At 38.8% G+C, this 25,059-nt stretch overlaps 1 protein-coding gene across 3 annotated transcripts in view; it reads right to left on the minus strand.

The window, feature by feature from the left end:
• SPIDR (scaffold protein involved in DNA repair) overlaps positions 1–25,059 on the minus strand; it is a 546,668-nt gene that overhangs the window by 2,842 nt on the left and 518,767 nt on the right. For all 3 annotated transcript variants that reach the window (XM_074206957.1, XM_074206956.1, XM_074206958.1), the window contains 3 exons: positions 15,021–15,114; positions 10,991–11,105; positions 10,664–10,717 (listed from right to left, as the gene is read on the minus strand). In XM_074206957.1, coding sequence (XP_074063058.1) covers positions 10,664–10,717; positions 10,991–11,105; positions 15,021–15,114 — 263 coding nt within the window. The remainder of the gene's footprint in view (positions 1–10,663; positions 10,718–10,990; positions 11,106–15,020; positions 15,115–25,059) is intronic.

Below are 25,059 nucleotides of genomic sequence, written 5' to 3' on the forward strand. Positions count from 1 at the left end.
CTCTAGGGCTGGTGCTCTATCCACTTTACCACCTAGCTGCCTAGGTTATAGAGGTAAATAGGAAAGCCAGATTCCTACCTGGGTTTTAATTCTCTCCATTTGGATTGTTACACTCTGCTCATTGTCTTCAAGCTCACCTTCAGTAAAATATATAACTTCTACAGAGTTTGTTTGCCTTATCCAACTTTTTAGAAAAGAAGTGAGATTTGCAAATAAATAGCCCCAGCACTGGGCAAAGCAAATGATATCCCTTTCCTTTGTGGAAAATACTTATGGCCATTTCAAGCCTTCTGCTGTTCTTTCCAGAGTGAGGAACTTCATAAATAATATAGTGCTGTCTTACAGGAAAGCCTCTATTCAGACAAAACTTGGTTTTGTAATCTGGTGATTCGGATAAAAAGTGTTGATTTGCCACATACAAGCCCCAGATGGAAATGTTTCCTATATGACAGTTTACAATATGTGGATGTCTGGAAATACACTCTACCTTGTAAATGACCTCTCTGTACCAATGTAAAGGGGTCAAATTATAACTATGGGACCCGAGGAACCAAACTGAGATTTAGGAAACCTAGGCTGAGACTACTCTAAAATAAACTCATCAAGCTATCTTCATTTTTTCATCTGTACAACAAAAAAGGCAGTGATATTTACCCCTTCTAATAGAATTCTAATAATACTTAACTGAATTTAATACACCATAAAACAAAATCTTTCCTCCTGAGCTTTTCCATCCCTTCTCCAAAACCTTCAATTGCTCCCTATTGCCTTTGGGATAAAAACCAAATTTTGTTGTTGGTATTTAAAGCCCTTCTTGATATGGCTGCAGCCTAACTTATCAGATTTGGTAAACATTGTTCCTCTTCATACTTAACGGTTAAACCAAAATGACCTCCCTGTTGGTCTTCATCAATGACTAATCCATCTGAATCTCTGTGTTCATTTTTTATGCCAGTCAATGCTACCTCTAATATGATACCTCTTCTGATTTCCTCCCCCCATTTTCTCATATTAGCTCCTCTTGAGAAATTGTTTATTTCCTTTGTATTTACTTACATTGTGTTTCCCTCATAGAATGTAAACTCTTAGAGGGCAGGAATGATCTCATTTGTGTCCTCCTATTTCCTGCTATATAGTAAACCTTCAATAAATATTTGCTGAATTGAATTTATTAAATTAATACCATGTAAAGAGCTTTGTGCTGCATGGTGAGAGAGAAACAAAGTTTAAAAATGTCAGGGTGTCTGTCCTTGTGAGGGAGCTTCTAGGCCTGGAGTCAGGAAGACCTGTGTTCAAATTCAGCCTCAGATACTTGCTGTACTTGGTAGCAGTATGACCCTGGGCCAGTCTCTTGACCTCTGTTTGCCTCAGTTTCTTCAACTTATAAAGTACAACTAATAACATCAGTTCTTGTGAGGATTCAAATGAAATAACATTTTTAAAAAGGGAGTACAGAGTAGGCTCTATAGAAATACTCATTCCCTTCTATTCACCTTCCCCTAGTAGATGGAAAAAGCATATTCAATACATAAATGAGAAAGGAAAATGAAGTACTATGTGAGGTTCTTTGGAGGGAAAAGTTACTGACTAGAGGAATCAGGGAAGGCTTCAAGAAGCAGGTGTCGTATGATGTGGGCACCAGAGAGATATGACCAGGTCTCTGGCTGAGGAAGATTAATAGGTTATGTTATAAAGGATGGACTAGAGGGAAAGACAGTGAGTCCAGGAAGACCAATTATATAACTTTTTAACAGTTCTTTTTTAAAATTAAATTTTAATTTTTAAGTTAAAAAAACCCCCAAATATGCACGGCCAAACAAAAACGTGTTCCCTGTCGAAAAATGTTTCTTTCTTGCATAAATTTAGTAAAATAGTAGTAAAGGCCTCTATGTGAATGGTGGTAGCAGTAGGAATCTTGTCTATCATTTAATACATTACTCCCTCCCCTCCTGCACACCTAGCCTCAACATACATTTCCAGCTTTTCTGTCATTTGTCTCTCCATGAATAGCCAGACTGGTCTACTCACAACACCCAAAATAAAGCCGAGCAATGAACAAATAGGGTGGGACTGAATTAAGCTGTTGCTCCGAACAGACTATCTTCCCACTTCTGTGCTTGTGCTCACAATGTTGCTCTCTCCTGAAATTCTCTCCATGTTCCTCTATTTCTTTTCGTTTTTTTTTTTTTTTTTTTTTTTTTTTAGGTTTTTGCAAGGCAAATGGGGTTAAGTGGCTTGCCCAAGGCCACACAGCTAGGCAATCACTAAGTGTCTGAGGTCACATTTGAACTCAGGTCCTCCTGAGTTCAGGGCCCAGGCTCTATCCACTGCGCCACCTAGCCGCCCCCATGTTCCTCTGTTTCTAATGGGATGCTCCCTACCCTTTGGGTTCAATTCCAAATCTCACCCCTTTTTGGAAGCCATGCGTCAGTGAATCCACTCTATTGGTTATTGATCTCCAATAGCCATTATTTGTCTGGACTATCTTCTATGTTAAAGTTTTATCTTTATGCATATATGCCTTGCTTCCCCAACTAGACTATAAGTTTTGCAAGGCAGGGACCAGGACCTCCACATTTTTTGTATCCCTTCCCAACAAGGGTTCTTAAACTTTTCTGAGATCCCATTGGTAGTCCGGCAAAGGCTATTGACATCTTTCCTGAATGTTTTTAAATAAAATACATGGAATTACAAAGAAAAATAATTCTATTGAAATGTTGTCATCAAAATATTTTTTAAAACTCAGACTAAAAATCCTTGCCCTTAGTGACAAACTAGCAAAGGGCCTTAGACACATTGGGTGGTTAATAAGAATGAAGGGACTCATTTTTATTGCTGTGTTTGCCACAACTAAGCTGTCTGTGATTTAAAACACATAGTTTTCCGGTAACAGGAACTTAATTTTTTTTTAATTTTAATTTTGGTGCAAACCTCACCCCCCAACTAATCCCCAAGTACATAAGGAATGCCCTTCTAACTCTTCACACCCTTCTTTCCTTGCTAGTTGGTTAATACATATTTATTAGGCATCTCTTGTCAGCGAGCCATTGTGTTAAGCGGTGGGGATACAAAGAAAAGTAAAAGACAGTCTCTGCCTTCTAGAAGCTTACAATCAAATGGAGTAGACAACAAGTAAACAAGTACAGAAATAAAGTGGATATACTTAACAGGTAGGACACAACAATTAAGAGGGATTACGACAGGCTTCCTATATAAGGTAGGATTTCATCTGGGACTTGAAGGAAGCCTTAGGAATTAGGAGGCAAAGATGAGTAGAGCTTGCTTTGCATTGGTGAAAGCCAAAAGAAGATGATCGGAACTGAAAGACGAAAAATCTTGTTTGAGGAGCAGCAAGGAGACCATTGTCAGTGAATTGAAGAGTAAGTATATGGGGTGTGTGTGTGTGTGTGTGTGTGTGTGTGTGTGTGTGTGTGTGTGTGTGTCTATGTATAGAGAGTGTGAAAAGACAAGACTAGTGAAGTCGGGGGTAGTGGGATGCAGGTTATAGAAGGCTTTTAAATGCCAAAGATTTTTTTTTATTTGATTCTAAAGGTGACAGAGGTGACAGACTCAATGGTGACAGCTGATAAAAGGAGTTGCCATCACTCCCAGGCATTTCTGTCATGATCAAGGGCTGGAAGGGAACTTAGAGGCCATCTAACCCAATCTTCTTATTTTACAGATGATAAAATTGAGACCAAGAAAGGTAAAATATCCTGGCCTATATCACACAAGTGGTGGAAGGGTGACTTGAATTCAGGGAAACCGACAACCTCTAGACCTGGTGTTCTTTCCATTTTACCATGTTGCCTAGTATCACAACAGACATCATCCTTTCAGGAAATACTGAAGGCCCAAGATGGTAACAGATAAACTACCAATTGTAGCCCAGTTCTCAGGATGCCTCCCAGTTATAAACACCCTTCACTTCCATTCTTCCTATGTTTCCCCAGCTGCAAGAGTGGCCACTCTAAGGTAATTTTCTTAGTCTGATGAAAGCCCTTGAACTTTAGATCCCTATTTTTAAGTACCATTTTCAAGCAGACCTTGGAATGTCCCCATTTCTTTCTGGTTGCAGATTAATTCAGGAAGGAGAGATCATCTTTGGTTTGGCAGTGTTGAGTTACAAGAACAGAAAAACATTTGACCATTGACTATTACCTGACTGGACACTAGTTTAATTTACCACTTTGGCAGGCAATTCATTTAATGGCTCTAACCTCTCCATGGGAAGCAGTAGGATATAGGGGAAGGATATTGGTTTTGGAAGCAGCTAAACTGAGGCAGCTAGGTAACATGGAGGAGAGGCGTCATCCATGCAGCCCACAGGCATGGCCCACAACACTCCTCAGTACAGTTGGAACTAGGTTAAAATGTACCCCGGAAATACTTAGCAAAATAAATAAAATTGAACAAAATAGCAAAATAAAAATACATCAAAGATAATATTAACTTGTTTTCTAAGTCGATATGTAAGACAGCTTGATGGTTCAACAGTTAGGAAAAAACCTGAGTTCAAAGCCAACCGAAGACATTTAGTAGCTTAATCTTTGCAGATTAAGGAGAAGGAAAAGGCAAACCTGGCAGTATCTGTGCCAAGAAATCCTCATGGACTGTACTGTCATAACCAAAGGGTCATGAAAAGTCAGACACTACTGAACAACAAAGTCAAAATGCAGCCTGCAGAGATCCATTTCTATTTGAGTTTGACAGCAATGACCCAGAGGACAGAATATTAGATTGGAAGTCAGGAAGACCTGAGTTCAAGTCCCATTGCAAACATTTATTAAACTAATCATGGCACCATGGGCAAGTTTCTTAACCCATCAGCTTTAGACTCCTCATTTATAAAATAAAGATAACAATAGTAACTAATTCACAAATTTGCTGTGAGAGTAAAAGGAGATGATATCAAAATAAAGTGCTTTATAAGCCTTAAAGCTCCATATTCATGTCAGCTATTTTATAATTGAAGAACTGGGGTGATTCCTTTGATTACAGTCAACTCTATTCAATCTTCCCATCGATGAATGGCGATAAGGAATATTTGCTCCATAAGGATGTATTTTGCTATAAATAATAAATAGACACCATTTTGCCAAGGTGCTTTGCAATTACAAATGAAGAAACTGAGGCAAACAGGTTAAGTGACTTGTCCGGGTCATGCAATTAGTGTCTAAAGCCACATTCGAACTCAGGTCTTCTGACACCAGGCCCAGCACTCTGGCCACTGGATCACCAACTGCTTTATAAACTAGGTGTGTTTTTGAAAAGCTGCTCAATAGTCAAATAATTATATTTTTCATTTTTATTTTTTTTTCATTTTTTTCATTTTTTAGGTTTTTGCAAGGCAATGGGGTTAAGTGGCTTGCCCAAGCCACACAGCTAGGTCATTATTAAGTGTCTGAGACCGAATTTGAACTCAGGTACTCATGACTCCAGGGCCGGTACTCTATCCACTGTGCCACCTAGTCAAATAATTATAAATAATTAAACTGAAAACCTGGAATGATTCCTTCTGTAAAGGCAATCATAGGCAGATTGTTACTTATTTTGTCCATTTGCATGTTCACATGCTGTATCAGGTTTCCATAAAACAGGGCACACCTGAATTCACCTCATAAATCTGTCAACTACTCCTCTGAGACAGAAGCTTTATAAACATGTGGTCATTGATAATCTTGCCTCTCATCTGAGGCAAGAAGAAAAACAATGAGAAGATGTGAATTTGCTGGTTGGAGATGGGGAAACTATAATTCACAAAACCTGCTAATAATGGTTCACATTTATAAGAAGAAATTCCAACTTTCATATATTTCCAATTTTTGAAGAAGTTCCTAAATTCACTGTTAGGATCATAAGAAAAAAATTTTAAAATCTGAAGAAGAGACCTGAGAGGTTATTTATGCCTTTAATTATGCTAGTGGTGAGGAACCTTAGACGCAGGGAAATCAAATGACCAGCAGTATGGTAAGTACACAGATAGACCTGGAGCGTCAGGAAGATCTGAGTTCAAATTCAGCCTGAGACACTTAATAGCCATGTGACCCTGAGCAAGTCACTTACCCTCTGTTGCCTCAGTTACTTCATCTGTAAAATGAGGATAACAGCACCTACCTCCCAGTGTTGTTGCAAATATATCAAATGGTATAATAATTTTCAAATGCTTAGCATAGTTCCTAGCTCATAGTGCTATATAAATGTTAGCTATTATTATTTTTATTGGACAGAGAAATCACTTCTGCCAAGAAAACCCCATGGACAGTATTGGTCCATGGAGTCATGAAGAGTTGCATATGACTGAACAACAAAATTATTATTGTCAAGGTCACACAGATAGAAAGGGGGGAAGCTGGGATTTGAACTTGATTCCCTGAACTTCATACAATTTTGTTTCTACTGTACCACAGCTGCTTTCAATAATATTCTGGAGAAGTAGAGAATAGAAGAAATTGTGAGATAATGCATGTGTTTGAAAACATTGGGAAAAACCCCCTATAAAAATGCTTTGCAAATAGAGATGATTACACCGACTGCTATTATTGTAACAGGAGTGCTGGACAAACCTATTGTGCAGTCCTCTGTCAGACTTCATAGGGTGGATGATGTCAAACATTTGCTTCAGATTTTCTGAGTCATGAATAGAAAAAAAGGGTCTGAGTTTAAACTTTTTTGTGGGGGGGGAGGGTCGAGACAGCACATATGGCTTCATTTAGAAATGTCAAACTTGGCAGGATTGAGGTCATTCATGGTGAATGGGATCTATGGTTTGTAAAATGATAAGTGATTTCTGCGGGGGTGATAGTTTATCTCCTCTCTGATACTGCACACTTCTCAGGTATTTTTCAGAGAAACACATCGTCACACATGTAGGAAACATGGCTTGGTATACACAGCCCAGAAAGTTTGTTCTATCTCACCTTGTCACTAAAAGCCAAGGGTGTAAACTCCTTGCCCCCTACTACCATGGCTGAATATCAACATGTCCAATATTTAATCAATTCAAAGACAGTCGATGACTCAGATATAAGATAGTAAAAGACATAAAACTGATATTCATGCCCCATTAACCAAACACAAACACACACACACATATTGAGGAAGTGTTTCATGGTGGTTACAAGAACTCCTAATTTTTTTTTTAATTTCAGGGAATATAAACACTTTTGGGCAAACCCCGTATGATGTTATCCAGCCTTCATAACTAGAGACTGACAATACTGGACTGGCCAGACCTTTATGCTCCTGTTAACTCTGATGGTAGATGAAACAGACCTCAACTGCTGGCTGCACACTAAGGAAAGCCCAGGAAGATCCAGGGTTCTACCTTTTAGCAACTTCAAATTTTGTCATAACAAATGTCTGTAAAAGGATGCCAATGAAATTTTCTCCTAGACATGATTCTCACGTCTATTTGCTGCTTTTGTTTCTGTTTCAGAAAATTTTAGGAAATTTGGGGTTAAGGAAAATTAGAAATTCAATTCAATCAATTCAAGGTATTTGTCAACTACTGTTTGCAAAGCGCTGTACTAGAGATAAAAAAAAATGAGAGCCGCATATAACCTATTATAAAATATTTGGGAGGAGTGACAGTGCAACCTTTGGGAAGGAATCATAGGAGGGTTAAGAATTGTTGCTGGTATGTTCTCTGATTCTCTGGGTCTCAGCTAAGAAAGAGACCATGTAAGAAAGAGAGGGAGGAGCAGCTTTTGTCCCAGAGTTGTTATGATTTCTCAAGGAAATACTGATGTTCCTACCTGATTCTAGCTTTACCCAGGGGATGAGAGACCTTGAAACTTTTGTTCCTCACACTTTCTTTCAGGAGATATATCCTTAATAGCTATTCTTCTTTCTTTTAAACTATAGCCAATCAATCTTGCATAGTGAACCCATCATTCTCCATCATTTTTCTCTTTTCCCTTTGTAAATGGACCCTAATTTCCTACTTAATATCTCTAGCTCAAATTATTAAAACAAAATCCAAAATACAGAAACTCTAAAAACAAAAGAAAATGTTCACATTATCTATGTTCTGACTTAGCAAATGTATTTATAAAACAACCTCAGAGCAGATTATATTTTAATTTCTGTACGATGCAGTCAATTGATGCTTGCTGAGTTTCCACTGCTGAATCAATCAACACACCCTGCAATCAACCAACCATTTATCAAGCACATAGGCATCTAACATTAGGATGGGAAAGAAGTCCCCATATACAAAGTCCCAGCCTAAGAATTGTTGCCAGCACTATGTACTCAGCAGTTCCCTATTTATGAGGATGAGTCTGCATGTCCATTAGCTTGTTCAGTAGAATAGCTCATGCCTGCAAAACATCTGACAGATTAGATAAAATGCAAATATTAACATAAAATATTGCTTTATCCTTAAATAATAATAACAGTCCTGACCACTAGGAAGTAGGAACAGAATGACTATTTAAATTGGGATAGTAGGTCAAATGAAGCTTGTTACTATAGAAATTCTGGGCAACTATTGGAATCACCACTTTTAGAGAGAAAGGGAATTCTAGGAATGGAGAGTGTCTTTGATGATGTTCAGAGTTCACCCTACTACAGAATCTCTGTCTTCAGTTGCCTGCCATTTTTCCAATGCTTCCCTTTCTCTCTAAAAGTGTTGCTTCCAATACTTGCTCAGTGTTTCTATAGTAGCAAGCTTCATTTGACCCACTATCACCAATTTAGATTACAGTCACTTTGCCCTATCATTTTAAAAACATATTTATTTTTTCACATACAAAGTCCTCACACATTCTGCATTCCCTCAGACTGCTGTATACTGTTTACAAATATTCTGGAACATAGATGCCAAGGTGGGGTGCTACAGAATGCTATTTTTAATCAGTTAAGAAGAAATTATTAAGTACCTACCATGGACCAAGATTATGCTAGGTATTGGGTATGCAAAATCAAAATCAGTAGTTCCTGTCCCCAAATCAGTAGTTCCTGTCCCCAAGGAGCTCAAACTCTTTTGGAAGAGAGATAACATATTCAAACATAAGAACAATTCCGAGTAGAACAGTGTCCAAAGAATACTTGTTCTGGATCCAGAGGTCCTGGGTTCAAATCCCACTTTTATGGCTATTTGTATGACCCTAGGAAAGTTTCTTAACTTTCCTAGGGCAGTTAGGTGGTTAAATGGATAAAGCGTTGGGCTTGGAATCAGAAATACTCATCTTCCAAAGTTTAAATCTGCATTCAGACACTTACCCTGGGCAAGTGAAAAACACACAGATATACACATACAAATATAGAATACATGCACATATAGAAATATATGTACATATAAACACACACATATATGAAAAAAAATATATATGTACAAATATGATTTTCTAAGTTATAGTATATGGCCTATAGGCCTCACTCCGTAGGGCTCTATCTGAGTTGGACACTGACTTGGAGCGGTGAGCACAGGACCTCTCATGGAGTAGTTGTTGTTTAACTTCTAGTTGACCAATTGATTGATTTATGTAGGGACTTTCTGAGGGGAGTTCACTCTACAAGATATAGCTGACAACTCCGTTATCTCTTCCACATCTTGACTTTGCCAATCTAAGTTTCGATATGTTGAAGACTGGCCTAAGAATTTAAATGGTAATTTTTTGGGAGTTTTGAGGAAGCCACAGATGACACATGAAGGTCAGCAGATGACATAGAAAACGTTTAGATACTCAGAAATGCATAACATATATGCATAGTATTGTATAATATCAACACATTTTATCTCAGTTCCATAATAATTCAGACTTCTTTTCTGGTACAAAGGGAGGGCCAAAAAATTTGACTCGAATTTTCCAGATTGAGGCAGACAGCTTTGTCCTTAATTCCCTTGAGGAAGGTTTATCTGTACTCTGTATTCTGAGTAGAGATAATGACAAGTTTGCCTGCTACCTGTATACTGCAATACCCATATAAAACACACGATCAAATCATGGAACTGAGAGGGCATCTTCAAAGTCAGATGGTCTAGCCTCGTACCCAAATTGTAGTCTAATATGAGCCTCCATGGCCGTGAACATATTTTGAAAGGGAAAATTTTGGAATGGCCTGTTAGCATTGATAGAGATAGCACTTTAAGGTTTGCCAAGCAGTTTACTTGTATTATTCATTTCACTGGATACCTCAGAACAAGGTAGGTGAGGTAGGTGCTATGTTTATTCCTGTTTTACAGGTAACGTTACCAGTAGTCTGCCATTTCCTACTGCAGCTCATTTTACAGGTGAGGAAACCAAAGGTTACATGAATTATTGGGGGTCATACGGCTAATAAATGTCTGAGAATGGATTTGAAGATGAATCTTCCTGACTCCAAGCCCAACACTCAGCATGGAATTGGTGCTTAACTAGTTGAATGATTGATTGATTTACATAGGGACTTTCTGAAGGGAGTTTGCTACACAACATACATTTGACAATTCAGTTATCTCTTCTGTATCATGACTTTGCCCATCCATGTTTATAAGTATACTGCTTTCCAAAGACACGATTAAAACCTTCATATTTTAATTCAATTCTAAGTTATTTTCCACCTAAGGGGGGCAGGACTCTTATTAATATTGTGTACAGAGAACAGACTTCCAGCTGCTGTGCTTTTGGGGGAGGGGACTTGTGTATGTTCCAGAGATCAAATCACCTGAACTTACCCCATCCTCACTGGAGGAAAACATCAGGAGGGAAGAAATACTCCTTTGCAATAGCTATAGGAAAAGAGAAAACAGAAGAGTGTGTAAAAATCCCATGGACATGAGCACATTAACATATGTCAGTATGTTAAGTCTAGAACCTCCTTTTATATCACGCTTTAAACTTCTCTGTAGGAAAGAAAACCCTCCTTGTGGTCAACAGTCACTTTTCTCAATGGCTATTTGTATGACCCTCAGTTACTGAGGCAGAGCATCCCCACCTCCCCTAAGTCCAAGGGCAAGCAAGGTGGAAATAAGCTTTTCTCTGGTTAGTTTGATTCTTCATACCTTTACTTTCACGGTGCCTTGTGGTCTAGAGGGGCAAGCCAAAACCACTTCTAGGTGCATTTTGAGAAGGGGAGATGTAACAGTGAGGGTGCATTGGCCACAGTGAAAGGACTCTCTGGCATTTAAAAGTCGAGCAGCAGGTTGAAAAAAAAACGACAAAAAAAAAGAGTCAGATGGGTGAGACATAAATAGATCTTCACATAAACATTAAAGTTTGTTAAGTCATTAAAGTTTGTTAAGTCATTCCATCTTCAACCTGGGTTGAGGGAGGAACACCCGCTATGTTAAAGAGTATAAAGCATTTTTTAAAAAATCGAGACATGTAATTTCATTGATATAGGAAGCTCCTGGTGCAAAGAGGCAACTGGTCTGCAATTTATGGTCTTAGAGAGTGGCCTGGGGGCACTAGAAGTTTAGTGACTTGCCCAGGGTGAAAGTGGGACAGAGGTGTCAGAGGTGGGACAGTGGAGGACCATCTGCCTTCTTTCTCCACTCTTCCAAGCAAGGCAAACAGCTACTTTCTAATTGATTCTCCTCTCATCTCATACTCTCTTGCTTCTTCCACTTCTCAGCAGAACTCTACCTCATATTTTATTGGGGAAAAAATTATCCAGGAGCTCCCCCTTTCCCCAACTCTTTGATATCATCCTCACTTCTTTTCAAAAGACTTCTCACTGTGTCCTAGATCTCATCTCCCTCAGCAGATCTCTACAATCATCTCTTCTAATCCTGACCTTTTATAATCTACCAGCTCATTTAGCTGACTCCCCATATCATTTAAGAAAAAAAACAAAACACTTCACTAGACCAGCTCCCCCCAGGCCATCGTCCTCTCTCTCTCTCTCTCTCTCTCTCTCTCTCTCTCTCTCTCTCTCTCTCTCCTCTTTCACAGCCAAATTCTCAGAAAAAGCTATTTGTATTCAATGCTATCATATTGTCCACTCCTGTCATTCACCTTATACTCTGGCTTGTGACTTCAGTCCTCATATGTAACTGTTCTCTCCAAAGTTATCAGTGATCTCTGAATGGCTGAATTGGATGGTTCTTGACCTCTCTGCAAATTTTGATACTACTTCCCCCTCTCCTCTGGGATTCACTGACCACCCTCTTTTCTTTGCTAGATCTTATACATATTCTGTTCTCTAACTCTGGGTATACCCAAAAGCTCTGACCCAGGTGCTTTTTTTTTAATTCACTTTTATTAACTCTCCAATATTACCTCAATAATTCGATGTTTTTGTTTTTTAAAGATGATTCCCAGATATACAATCTTATCCCCTTTCTTGAGCTCCATATCACCAACTGCCTATAGATATTTAAATCAGATGTCCAGTAACATTTCATACTTAAAATACATAAAAATACTTTATTATCCCTCCCCCCTTTTCATTTTCCAAATATTCCTATTTCAATTGGGGAAGGAGAACCCATAGTCAGTAAACTTCAGTGACTTCTTCCAACTTCTAGCATCAAATACAAACTCCTGTTGTTGGCATTTTAGACTCTTCACCACCTTTCCAACTATCGATTTCCAACTTTATTTCCATCTCTTATCTCTCTCTCTCTCTCTTTTTTTAAGGTTTTTGCAAGGCAAACTGGGTTAAGTGGCTTGCCCAAGGCCACACAGCTAGGTAATTATTAAGTGTCTGAGACCGGATTTGAACCCAGGTACTCCTGACTCCAGGGCCGGTGCTTTATCAACTATGACACCTAGATGCCCCCATCTCTTATCTCTTTACAATATCTTTAATTCTTACTCAAATTCTCTTGGTCTAGTTTAACAAACCTTCATTGTTTTTCCTCACATAAGGCCTTCATTTCCCATCTCCATTCTTTGCCCAAGCTGTCCTCCATGCCAGGAATGCATAATCCTTATACTTCTATCTCTCAGAATTCCTCATTTCTTTCAAAGATCAGCTCAAACACAACCTTGTATAAGGTTTCTCCTGACCCCCCCCCCCAGCTCCTGATGGCTCTCCCCCAAAATTATCTTGTTATTATTTAGTTTTTATTTTATATTGAGAGACAATGTGAGATGGTCTCAAAATAAGGAAGGGTTTAAATCCTATATTTGACACCTAGGAAATATGACCTTGGGTAAATCACTTAATCTCCAGGCATCCCTCTAACATCATAAGTTACAGTACATTCAATCATTCAATGATCTGCATTGATAGAGGACATTTCTTCATCCAGAGTTCCTTCTATCAATGAAACCCAGGTCTGTTCCCAAACCCGACAAATTTTGTAGATACTTATCTTGAATGTATTTCCATGTGTATAGATTGTCTCCTGGGATAAGAGTTCCCTGTGGGTAGAGGCTAATCTCATTTTTGTATTTGTATCTCTAGTGTCTGACACACACACACACACACACACACACACACACACACATACACTCAGAGACAAAGACACAGACACAGACACAGACACAGACACAGACACAGACACACACACACACACACACACACACACAGCAGGATCTTAATAAAAGCGTTGTTGGTTGATTGATTCCTGACTACCTACCCTGATACACTGTTGTCACCTTAGTGTTGGTTAATGGTTGCAAGACTGAGGTTCAATGAAAGGGCAGTGCCAAATAACAGCTGTATATCTCAAAAAACATCCACATCAGGGATGGAAAATGATGAGAGAAAGAATCAAAAGGAGAACAAATATAAGGTCCTTCATGCAGGGGTGAGAACCAGGGCTCCCCCCGCCCCATCTTCTGGAAAAGTCAAACTTGCCTTTACGTAGCTCTGCTCTTCCTTTGGCTATACATAAGCCAATGAGATTTATGGGTAGTTTATACTTATTGCATTTATCTCTGAAATGCCAAGGAAGTTTCTGCTTCTAAATGAAGGTCACTAACACAGTTTACTGAAAGAAGTTGTTTTATGTTTCCCAAGGGCCAATGACTGTGTTCTTGCGTGTGTGTGTGTGTGTGTGTGTGTGTGTGTGTGTGTGTGTGTGTGTATGTGTGGTTTTTTCCATAAAAAGTCCCTCCCACTACTATCTGGCCATTTGGCTCCTCTGTCAAATCTCTGACATCCCCCAGCTGGAAGGGATTGTTCTTGCACCCTTCCCCCCAACCCCTTCCTTGGACCTTTCTGAGGTCCACCACTGTCTCATTTGTATTGTACTTATTTTCATAAATAAGTCTAAGCTCTTTGAAGGCAGGGTCCAGTTCAGTCTTTATCCTTGTATCCCCAGGGCTTAGCATACAGTAGGTGCTTAATAAATGGTAGTGATGCGGACATCCAAAGAGGAGGCAAGAAAATTGGGAGAAACAGAGAACAGAAACTACCTATGAGAGCCCCAGATTAACTGTTGTTTGTGTAGTTTAGCAGACTAGGAATTTCTGTGACAAGTAGTTGTTTTGTTTTTAAAATCTGTTTATTGGACACTTCAGTAGAAAAAGGGCTGTGGTTGCTGGTCACATGGTGTATACGCACTCATTTACAAGCACGTTCTTAATAGCAAATACCAATGTCAGATGACTTTTGCTCGGTCTTTTTTTTTTCTTTCCTAAGGGAAAAGCCTGGATTTTTTTTTTCCCTCTTCCCTAAAGGACAAATTGTACAGCCATCAGGATTTCTCACTAGCTCATTTCTGGCCTCAATTTTTCTTTATCCACTTGGCTGATTATAAATGACTGGTATTTAGGACAAAAACATCTCAATTTCTCCTCCCCCATATTTCAGGTAGGAGGAGCTCTAAGAAATGGCAGTATCCCTTTGCTGCTGAAACAGAACCCAAAGTGTATCTGAGTTTTTCCCAGGGGCCACTGGAGGGCTTAGTTATTTGTTTCTCACTTCAGAATGTGCCTATCCTCTAGGCATCTTCTGGCAGCCACCTGAAATCCACTTGGGCATCTGGAGACTCAGGCAGGATGGGACATACCCGTGGCAAGAAGAAGGACGAAGCTCAGGAGCTACATTAGCCTTTCCAATTTCCTTTTGGACTTCCTTCCTACTTCACTTGGGGCCTTGGAGAAGGGCTTGAAAGAAAAGTACACATCGGTTCTTACCTGTTTTTTGAGTCCTGTTCCAGTTTTCCATTGCCACATCTGTTACATACAGGCCAGGAAAAAGCAGTGTTCTCATTCACACCAACCACAATGCCTATTCTCAATAAAAAAGACAAGTGATTATCAAGCATCGATTAAATGCCAAATATATGTTAGGCCCTGTGCTAAATACTATGGACACAGAAACAAAATGAAATTATCTCTGTTCTCAAAAGTTTTATTCTATCTGGGTAGACAGCATGTACAGATAGTTTTAAAAAAAAGGTAATTTTTAGGGGTGGAGTCTACAGTGTATTGGAGCTAGCTTGAACTGGCTTTTGAGAGACAATTCTTTTTTTTTACCCCAAGGCAGTAGGGGTAAGTGACTTGGCCAAGGTCACATAGCTAGCAGGTATCAAGTATCTTAGACCAGATTTGAACTCAGGTCCTCCTAACTCCAGGGCTGGTACCACCTCTACTGTGCCATCTAGCTGCCCCATTGAGAGACAATTCTTACACTTTAAATATGAATATTTATATGGAAACTGGAAAATTTACAAATCTGGGTTTGGTTTGTTTCTTTTTGCTTCATTTTTTACTGATTGCTTAGATTTAAGAAAGTGATGAGAAAATATTAATAATACAGGTTAAACTTAAAAAATATGTCCTTAAAACAGGTTGGTTTTTTTCCTCTTCCTAATGGGTTGTTAAAATTTGCAAACCTACTCCTGGGTGAAGGCTCTAGTAGCTGGGGAGGGGGCAGATCAGGAAGGACCTCATATAGGTAGTAGCACTAAAGCTGAACTTATAAAGAAACTATCTGCATCCAGGGAAAGAACTGATAAACAGTAATATGTATAAAATGATTTTTAAAATATATACATATTTATATTTTATGTAGCCATGTCTGGTGGGGAAGAGAAGGAAAAAGAGAAATTTACAAGACACCTTTACTATTTTTAAAAGGAATAAATAGCAAGTTCACATGGAATCATTTTTTAAAATTATGTTTGTCCTTCAATTTCAAAAATCATGACACCCGGGAGGTGATACCAAGACAAGCATGTGAACTGGATTTGAGTGAGGGGGGTGGTGCTGTGCTAAGTCACCAACCTGACTTTCTCCTCCAGAGCCATCTGGGTTCAGTGGCCAGATATGGATCAGGATGAGATGGTTGTGGATGCAAGGCAGTCAAGAGTTAAGTGACTTGTCCAAGGTCACATAGCTAGTAGGTGATGCAGTGAATAGAGCCTTGGAGTCCAGAGGAAAGGAGTTAAAATTATACTATGTTATGGAATGCTTGTTTTAGTCCATAAATTAAAAATAAAATAAATAAAAAAAGAAACTAGAGAAGAGGGTGTAGAGGAAGGGGTAAGATACAAGAGGCAGATAAGATCTGACAGCTTGTAGGATGAGGGAGAAAAACCAGTCAAAGAGGACTCCTAACTGGAAGGATGCTGATGTCCATGGCAGAAGATGCAGTGGATTTTGGTTATAACAGCTATACTCAACCTCAGCCTCAACTGAAATTGCTTTCCTCAAAGTTAGGAATGATCTTATAATTGGCAACCCTACTGGCCTTTTCTTGACCTCTTTGCATCATTTAACACTATTGATCACCATTTCTTCCTGAACATTTTCATGACACTGTTCCTTCTTGTGTTTCATTTTAAGCTTCTAATAGCTGCTTCTCAGTCTCATTTGTTGAACCATTATCCTGTTAACTGTGGGCATTTCTCAAGGCTCTGACCTTGGCCCTCCTCTCTCTGATCTCTTTCAGTGACCTCATCCACTGACATTGCTTCAATGATAATCTCTGTCTGTTGGTCTCTCTTACACCTCCCCCCAATGACTCTTATATCTATGTATCTAGTCCTAGTCTGTCTCCTTAGTGTCAGTCCCATTGACCATCACCTGCCTAATGAATATTTTGAACTGGAAATCCTAGAGGCATCTCAAATTCAATATATTCAAAACAGGAGTCCTTATCTTTCCTCTTGACCCATCCCCTCTTCTGAACTTCCTTTATTACAATGGAAGGTACCACTATTCTAGTAATCCTTAAGTCTTCATACTCACCCTCATGCCAAAAAACCCCCATTTCTCTCATAGGTATTCTCTTCTCTTGATTCACACAGCAGCTCCTTTAGGTCAAGTCTGGATTAGCTTTTGTCTGCACTATTTTAATTGCTTTCTAATTTGTCACCCTGCCCCAAGTCTCTCCCTATTCCAATCTGTCCAGAAAGCTAGCAAAGTGGTTTTCCTGAAGTACCATGTAACCTCCTCTAATCTTTAAACTTCCAGTAAATCCTAATTAGTTTTAGTATCAAATTAAATTCCTGCATTTAAAGTTCTTCTGAATTTGACTCTATCCTACCTTTTTGGTCTTCTTATATATTACTTCCTTCTGCAATACTTTGTAGCCTAGCCTTACTTGCCTATTTTCTGCTCTTCATACAACACAGGATCTTTTAGGCTATGCACATTGGTGCCAAGGGGCCAAGAGAAAATGGGATGATTCATTTTCCTAACTTTCTATATAATTCTGAGAGAAAGTAGAAATTTATAAGGGATTAGAAGAATCAATTAACAAATTAACATACTACATATAAAGTATGTTACATTTCTGCAGTGTAACACTAAGATAAAACTGAAATTATCTCTATCTTAATGGAATTTTCATTCTTACCATGCTAACATGGAGAGACAACATATACAGCTATATATATATATATATATATATATATATATATATATATATATATATATTACAAACAAAGTGAACACAAGGCAACTGTGGATGGAAATAGGGTAGGGATCAGGAAAGGCCTCACTAAGTATTGAAAGAAATTAGGGATTCCAGGGAGAAAAAGGAGAGAATTCCAGGAATGATGGAGAGCTAGAAATGGAGTGTAATAAATATGCAGTTATTAAAAGTTCCCTTCCTGTCCTTCCCCTGATTCTTCCCCTTAGACGTTATTGGGTAGCAAAAGAGAAAAACCTTACAACTGCACACTCCACTTGGACGTGAGGGGAGTCATCAACTGAAGTCCTTCCAGAGAGATGGACACCCTGTTCTGCCTTTGCAACAGTGAGGAGTCAAAGATGATGATATAGGTTGTGAATCTATAACTAGGTGACTAGGAGGAAGGTAGAGTCCTTAAAGATAACAGGGAAGTTCAAAACAGTCTGGGGAAAAAGAGAATGAATTTAGTTTTGGACTTGTTACATTTGAGCTATCTATGGACTATCCAGTTGGATATTTCTAATAGGTGGTTGGAGATAAACCTTTGGAGGGTTAGAGAGAGGTTAGAGCTGGATAAGTAAATCTAAGAATCATGAACATAGATGATTTAAACCATGGGGACTGATGGGATCATCAAGTGAAAAAGTAGAAATGGAAAAGAAAAGAGAGTCCAGGATTGAGGCTTGGGGACACCTACTTTTAGAGGCTATGACTTGAATGAAGATCCACAAGGGAGACTGAGGAGGAATGGTCAATTAGGTAAAAGAACCAGAAAAGAGTAATGTTATAGAAATCTAGCGAGCATCAAAGAGAAAAGGGTAATTGCCAGTGAAAAAAATCTTCAGAGAGGCCAAGATGGCTGAGGATTGAAAAAAAATCCATTATATTTGGCAGTTAAAGAGATCATCGAAAATTTTTGGGAAAGCAGTTATAGATGAAGAGAGTTAAAAGAGAGGGAGAGAAAAAGAAGTAGAGGCATCAATTAAAGAAGGTATTCTTAGGGAGTTTTGGGAGGAGTAACATCTCCAGTATGAGGGCTTGTTGAGTTCTTTTCCAGATGCTCATCCACCTCTGGAATCCATTTTCACCCAACTGTGGCTCCAAGAAGCTGAAGCAAATTCAGTAGCCATTCTCCAGTAAACTGTCTTGGCAGACAGGATAAACCAGTTTGCGGGGAGCCAATAGGCCTCAAGCCTGTTGGTGAATTAGGAGGGGTGTCTACCCCAAGCATGTGAAGACTTCCTCTGGCACAATGGGTGAATGAGAACAATTTGTTCCAACAACCATGAAGGCAACTGAAGCAAGTGCTATGAAATGTTTAGATTTGGTCAGGCAAAGATACCCAGATCATCCACATCTGGCATGCGGGGCCATCGTCAATCGACTTGACTTTTGCCTTGCAACTGGACTTGGATGACTCTGGCGGAAAGAGTGAGGCTGATGATGTTGTGCAACTCTGTTTCACTTAAATCCAATTCATGTGAAAGTCAAGACCACCATCATCAGTGCTCTTCAAAAATGAAGGGTGAACAATAACAAAGTCACACAAGGGAGAAGTATGTTGACTATTGTGTTGTGGAAAGAACCTACAACTTGGAGTTGGGAGACTTACTGAATTGAATGTTGGATTAACACTAGCTCTGTAAGCACAGGCAGGTCTTTTAAACTCTGAGTAAATCTGTAAAACATGGATCATAATACAGACATTATTTGTCTTTACAAAAGCTATTGTTAGCATAGTGTTTGCCAAACCTGAAAGTTCTGTGTAATTCTATGGATTGTTATTAGGGGAGAAGGGAAAAGAACATGCAGTGATTAAGCATCTATTATATGCTAAACACTTTACAAATATTATCTCATTTATTATCAGGCATATCTTTTTACATACTTTGATTTTTTTAGAAATGTTTTTGAAAGCATTTCTATACTTTTACCTGTGCATACCCTGTCTGCCCCTGTAAGTCCATCAAAGGGTTAAGTTCACCTCTTCTATTTCTTTGTGTATTTCACCATGTATAATGATCTGCACAGCATCACTGATAAATATTGACTGGAAAATACTGATTAATCAAACTCTGGGTCTCAATTTCCTTCCTGGGGAATTCTGACTCTTAAAAGTATCTTTGACTTCTTTCCTACTTCAAATCAGCTGTAAGATGCCAATAGAATTGGGACAAGTAGGTAATGTATTTCAGAAACATTCAAATTAGAAATTAAGTGTCTATGACACTGTTTTAGGGATGAAGCCCTGGGTGAAGTGCATTTCATGAAGTGTCTGAGGCCAGTTTTGAATTCAGGATGAGTTTTCCTGCCTCCAGGCTTAGCAGAGTGCTACCAAACTACTAAGAAGCATATGGGGATGGTAGTCCATTGTTGTTGTTCCACCTTCTTCTTCCAAGAGGACCAATAATATTGTAGGGTGATGTCTGTGAATTGTGAATTGGATTTAGGTGAGGCAGTTACACCAAGTCAGCCTCACTCTCTCTTCCTAAGTCACTGAAGTCCAGTGGCAGGACAGAAGTCAAAACAGTTGGAGATGGCCCAGTATGAGGTGGATGACGTTGGCATCTTTGATGCCTGGCCAAACTCTTAAACACTCACTCCATTGCTCCTGCTATAGCCACCTTCATGGTCATTGGAACAAGATTGTCTCATTCACCCATTCTGTCAGTGAAAGTCTTCATATGTTCCAGTAGATATCCTCTAACTCATCAACAGCTTTGAGGCCTGTAAGACCGGGGTCAAGGAGGACAGATACCACAAGTGGATAAAGAGCCCTGAAAGGCGCTGGGCTTCCCTTCTCCCCTCAAAATGGGAACAAAACTAATCACTGTCAATTGGAAAAGTCCACCTTCTTCCTAGACTCTAAGATCAATCAATAAAATTATGTACTTTCCTTACTGGATATTCTGAACAGGAAAGTCTCCAATACAGACTAAACACTGAAAACCTTAATCCACACACTAATGTTACAAGGAAGGGTTAGGTTTCTGGATATCATTTACACAGTGGCAAAAAAAAAAGCAAACAAACAAATAAGCTGCCTTTGTTGGAAAGTGTTGAAATTAATAAAAGATGAGGGAAAATCAAAATGTTAGAGAAAAGAAAGATGTGGGATCTGTGGTGTCCACTGTGAATAAGAGGAAGAAATTGATTTGGAGAGGAGACAATAGGATTTCGAACAAAAAGCCAGCCTTGTCAATTAAAATAAAGCATTTAAGTACACACATGAAGGACTGATTATTATTAAATTAGGATTGAAGGATGTTACAGGAACAATAGTCTCTGATTTTGGAGAAGCTGCATTAATGAAATTAAACTTGCAAAACTACTTCAAATGGGCAAGCCACAAGGATGAAAAGCAGACTAAAGTCAACAATGGCTAATGATAAAGTTCAGCCAGTCTGAGCCAGAAGGCAATGTCTTCACAACATTGGGGCAATGCTCCAACTTTTTAAAATTTTTTTTATTTATTTAAGGCAATAGGGCTACGTGACTTGCCCAAGGTCACACAGCTAGACAATTATTAAGTGTTTGAGTCTGGACTTGAACTCAGGTCCTTGACTGGTGCTCTATCCATTTTGCTACCTAGCTGCCCCATCTAGAAGAGGTTGGGTTTTTTTTAGGTTTTTTTTTTTTGCAAGGCAATAGAGTTAAGTGGCTTGCCCAAGGCCACATATCTAAGGTAATTAGTAAGTGTCTGAGGCTGGATTTGAACTCAGGTACTCCTGACTCCAGGGCTGGTGCTCTATCAACTGTGCCATCTAGCCACCCCCTAGAAGAGTTTTAAATGTTAAACAGAGAACTTTATCTTTGATCCTGGAGGTCATTAGAAGCCACTGGAATTCCTTGATTAGAGTAGAATGACATGATTAGACCTAAACTTTAGAGTCATCATGTCAGCCATTGAGTGGAAGATAATCTGGGGGGGGGGGGGGATTAGAGATTGTGAGATCAGCTAGAAGGCTAGTTGAGGTATCTCAGGTAAGAACTGATGACTACCTTCCCTGGGTTTGTAGCTGCATGAGCAGAAAGAAGGGCATATGTGTTAGAGGTGCTGTGAAAGCGGAAATGAGAAGACTTGATAATGGACTGGAAATTTGAGGTGAATGACACTGAGGTGGAAAGTCTGGGTGACTGGCTTGACTCGGTGACTCTTAAAGTGATAGGGAAATTCAGAAAGGAAGTTCCTTTTGGACATATTGTGTTTGAGGTGCCCCAGACATTCACTTTGAGGTGACCAAGAGGCAGTTGAGATGTGTGACATCTATGACTAGGGATGAATATGTGGATCTGGGGATCATTTGTTAGAGAGATGATAATTAATCCATGTAGTTCTTAAGTACTGGCTCCATACATCTGAATGACTGGCTCTAGGACCATTCTATTTAAATGTCCCAGCAGTACTTCAAAATGAGCTCATCCCAAACTGGCTGGAAAAGGAATGAGTCCAAGAAAACACCAAGATTTCAGACACTAGGAGACTAGGTAAATGGCAGTATCCCTGAAAGAAACACTAAAATCAAAAGTCGAAGCAAGTGTTAATAATACTTAATTAGCAGAGTTTGGGATGAGTTCATTTGAGGTACTGCTGGGACATTTAGCTAGAATGGCCCTAGAGCCATTAAATTCTTGAAGGGCAGAGACCATACCTTATACCACATACCATACCAAAGTGCCCAGCATAAAACTCTGTACCTATGTTTTCTGAATTAAAAAAAAGTTTCATTTTCTCATGTGTAAGACAGAAAAAAACAATGTTATTTTAAGTCATTTGAGGAATGATAAATGATAATACTATGAAACGAAAATGTTACTATAAATGCTTGGAAATAATGATAAAGAGGAAGAAGTTGGTGCTAGTATAACCACCAACAGTAAGCAGTGTTCATGATATCTCAGGGTAGATACTGGTATTGATCACCATTGGATTGGTAGTGTCTAAAAATATCAAATGGATTAAAAAGTTTCTTCAAGCTTGAAGGTAGACATGAGCATGTGCCATTCTTCTGTAGTTCTTTAAGATTTACAAAACACTTTCCTCATAACAGTTATGCTAGTAGATAAGGGAAGTATTATCATCATCATCCTCTTTTATAGAGAAGGAAATAAGGATGCAGATACATAATGTATTTGTCCAAAATCATGTCATGATTTAAACCAGTATTTTTGATTCTTTTGATTCTTATGCACTTAGTGGCTCTTTCAATTCAATTCAACTCAACAGAAATTTATGAAATGCTTAATTTCTACCACCCCAAATTGTTGGCTATATAATTAGTATTAGACTATTAGTGGAACTTAGATTTAGTTTAAAAGTGCCTCTGAAAAAGTCTTTAATTATTTCTTAATTTTTTCAACTATGAACTTTGTTGTTGTTCAGTTGTTTTTCAGTCATGTCAGACTCTGGGGTTTTCTTGGAAAAGCTCCTGGAGTGGCTTGCCAGTTCCCTTTGAAGCTCATTTTATAAAGGGTGAAACTGGGGTAAAAAGGGTTAAATGACTTGGCCAGTGTCACACAGCTAGTAAGCGTCTAAGGCTGGATTTGATCTCATGAAGAGGAGTCTTCCTCACTCCACCAGCACTGCGTCACCTAACTGCCCATGTACTTCATTACATCTTCTGATTTAAGAAGTGGAACATTCAACACATTTCTTGCTTTCATTTGGAGATTAACAGTTAGCTCTAAGAAACAATAAGGGTATTTTCCTTCTCTTCTAAGAGGTGTTACAGAATCATAGCTACTATTCTATTTTCCAGCTTTGCCCATAATATACTATTTTGATCTAGTCCAATTATTTATGAAGTAAAGAGGAAAAAAGTATCAGACTAGAAGTGAAATAAGCCATTACAAGAAAAGTATGCTATCCCAATGCTGTTATTTTAGTTATGCCTGACTCTTTGTAATCCTGTATTGGGTTTTCTTGTCAATGAGAGATGAGAAAACTGGTTAAGTGATTTGGCCAAGGTCACATAGCTAGAAAATAGCAGAACTGGGGCTTGAACTCAAGTCTACTGGGTCCAAGCCTAGTGAAATTTTTACTAAACCTATCTACTCAATCAATTTTGGAAAAAAAAATTTGTATCCTAAGATCAATAACTCCCTAGTTGATATGGCAAAAAATGGGTATATTCACAAACTTCAGTATTTACTATTTTTTTTTTTTTTAGGTTTTTGCAAGGCAAAGGGGTTAAGTGGTTTGCCCAAGGCTGAGACCGAATTTGAACCCAAGTACTCCTGACTCCAGGGCCGGTACTTTATCCACTTTGCCACCTAGCTGCCCCATAGTATTTACTATGATAGTCCACTTACAATGATTCTAAAAGGTACCATTTTCATAAGGGCCTTCAAACCAGTTGCAGTTTAGTTGACCTCTAATAATATCTTTCAGGCCCAGTCCGGGAAAAATCTTCAAAATTGAGTAAGTTACTAAAATTAGTACAGTTCTGTCATCCCCATGACATCAAAACAAGAAGTTAGTGGTGTGGAAGATTGGAGGGAACATAGTCCAGGAGTCAGAAGATGGGAGTGTATATATATATTATATATAGACAAGCAATGACTCTTACTACTTGTGTACCCTTGGGGGGAAAAATCACAACCTCTGTGGGCTTTAGTTTTCTTAGAAAAATAAAGGGATTTAAGGTCCTTCTACCTTAAACATACTATGGTACCTAAAGGTTACTTGCAGAAAGCTTCAAGTTCATTCTGTGGATTCTCCAGGGGATTCTTAAGGCATTTGTAGAAAAGGACCACAAGGAGCTCAGATGGAAAGTAGCTATGTTGGGAGCTCAGGGAGATAGAAAAGAAGGGAAAAAGAAAAAAAAGGAAGAGGATGAAACTAAATGGATAGAAGAAAGGAAGAATGGTTCCTCTTAGTACATAAATGAAATGAAATTTAAATTTAATTAATTAATATAGCACAGTTAGCACGAAGGAGTTAAAATCTGGGTTAGTTTTGGCAGGGTCCTCAACGGTAATTGTAGGGTGAAGGCTAAGAGTCCTTGTACTCAATGGAAGTCTGTGTCTAGGCCAAGGAACTTGATTGGATGTGGGAGCTAATGAGTGGGTGGCATGACCAATCTTGGTTTGCTATTTTGCAGCTCAGGCTGTTTTTATTTTTTTTAATCCCTAGTTAGACTGGTTCTTATCAGGAGATCTGGCAGCACTATAGTCCTGCCAGAGCAGAGGTGTACTTTGTGATAACAGCTGTGTTTGCACATTTGATTGACTTAGCTTCACTGACCAGCAAGATGGTTTCAAGGGGTTTTGTAATGATGACAAATTCTAAAAGCGAAAATCAAAAAAGTTTTC

Source organism: Macrotis lagotis, chromosome X (genome assembly GCF_037893015.1).
Source record: "Macrotis lagotis isolate mMagLag1 chromosome X, bilby.v1.9.chrom.fasta, whole genome shotgun sequence".
NCBI classification, from domain to species: Eukaryota; Metazoa; Chordata; class Mammalia; order Peramelemorphia; family Peramelidae; genus Macrotis; species Macrotis lagotis.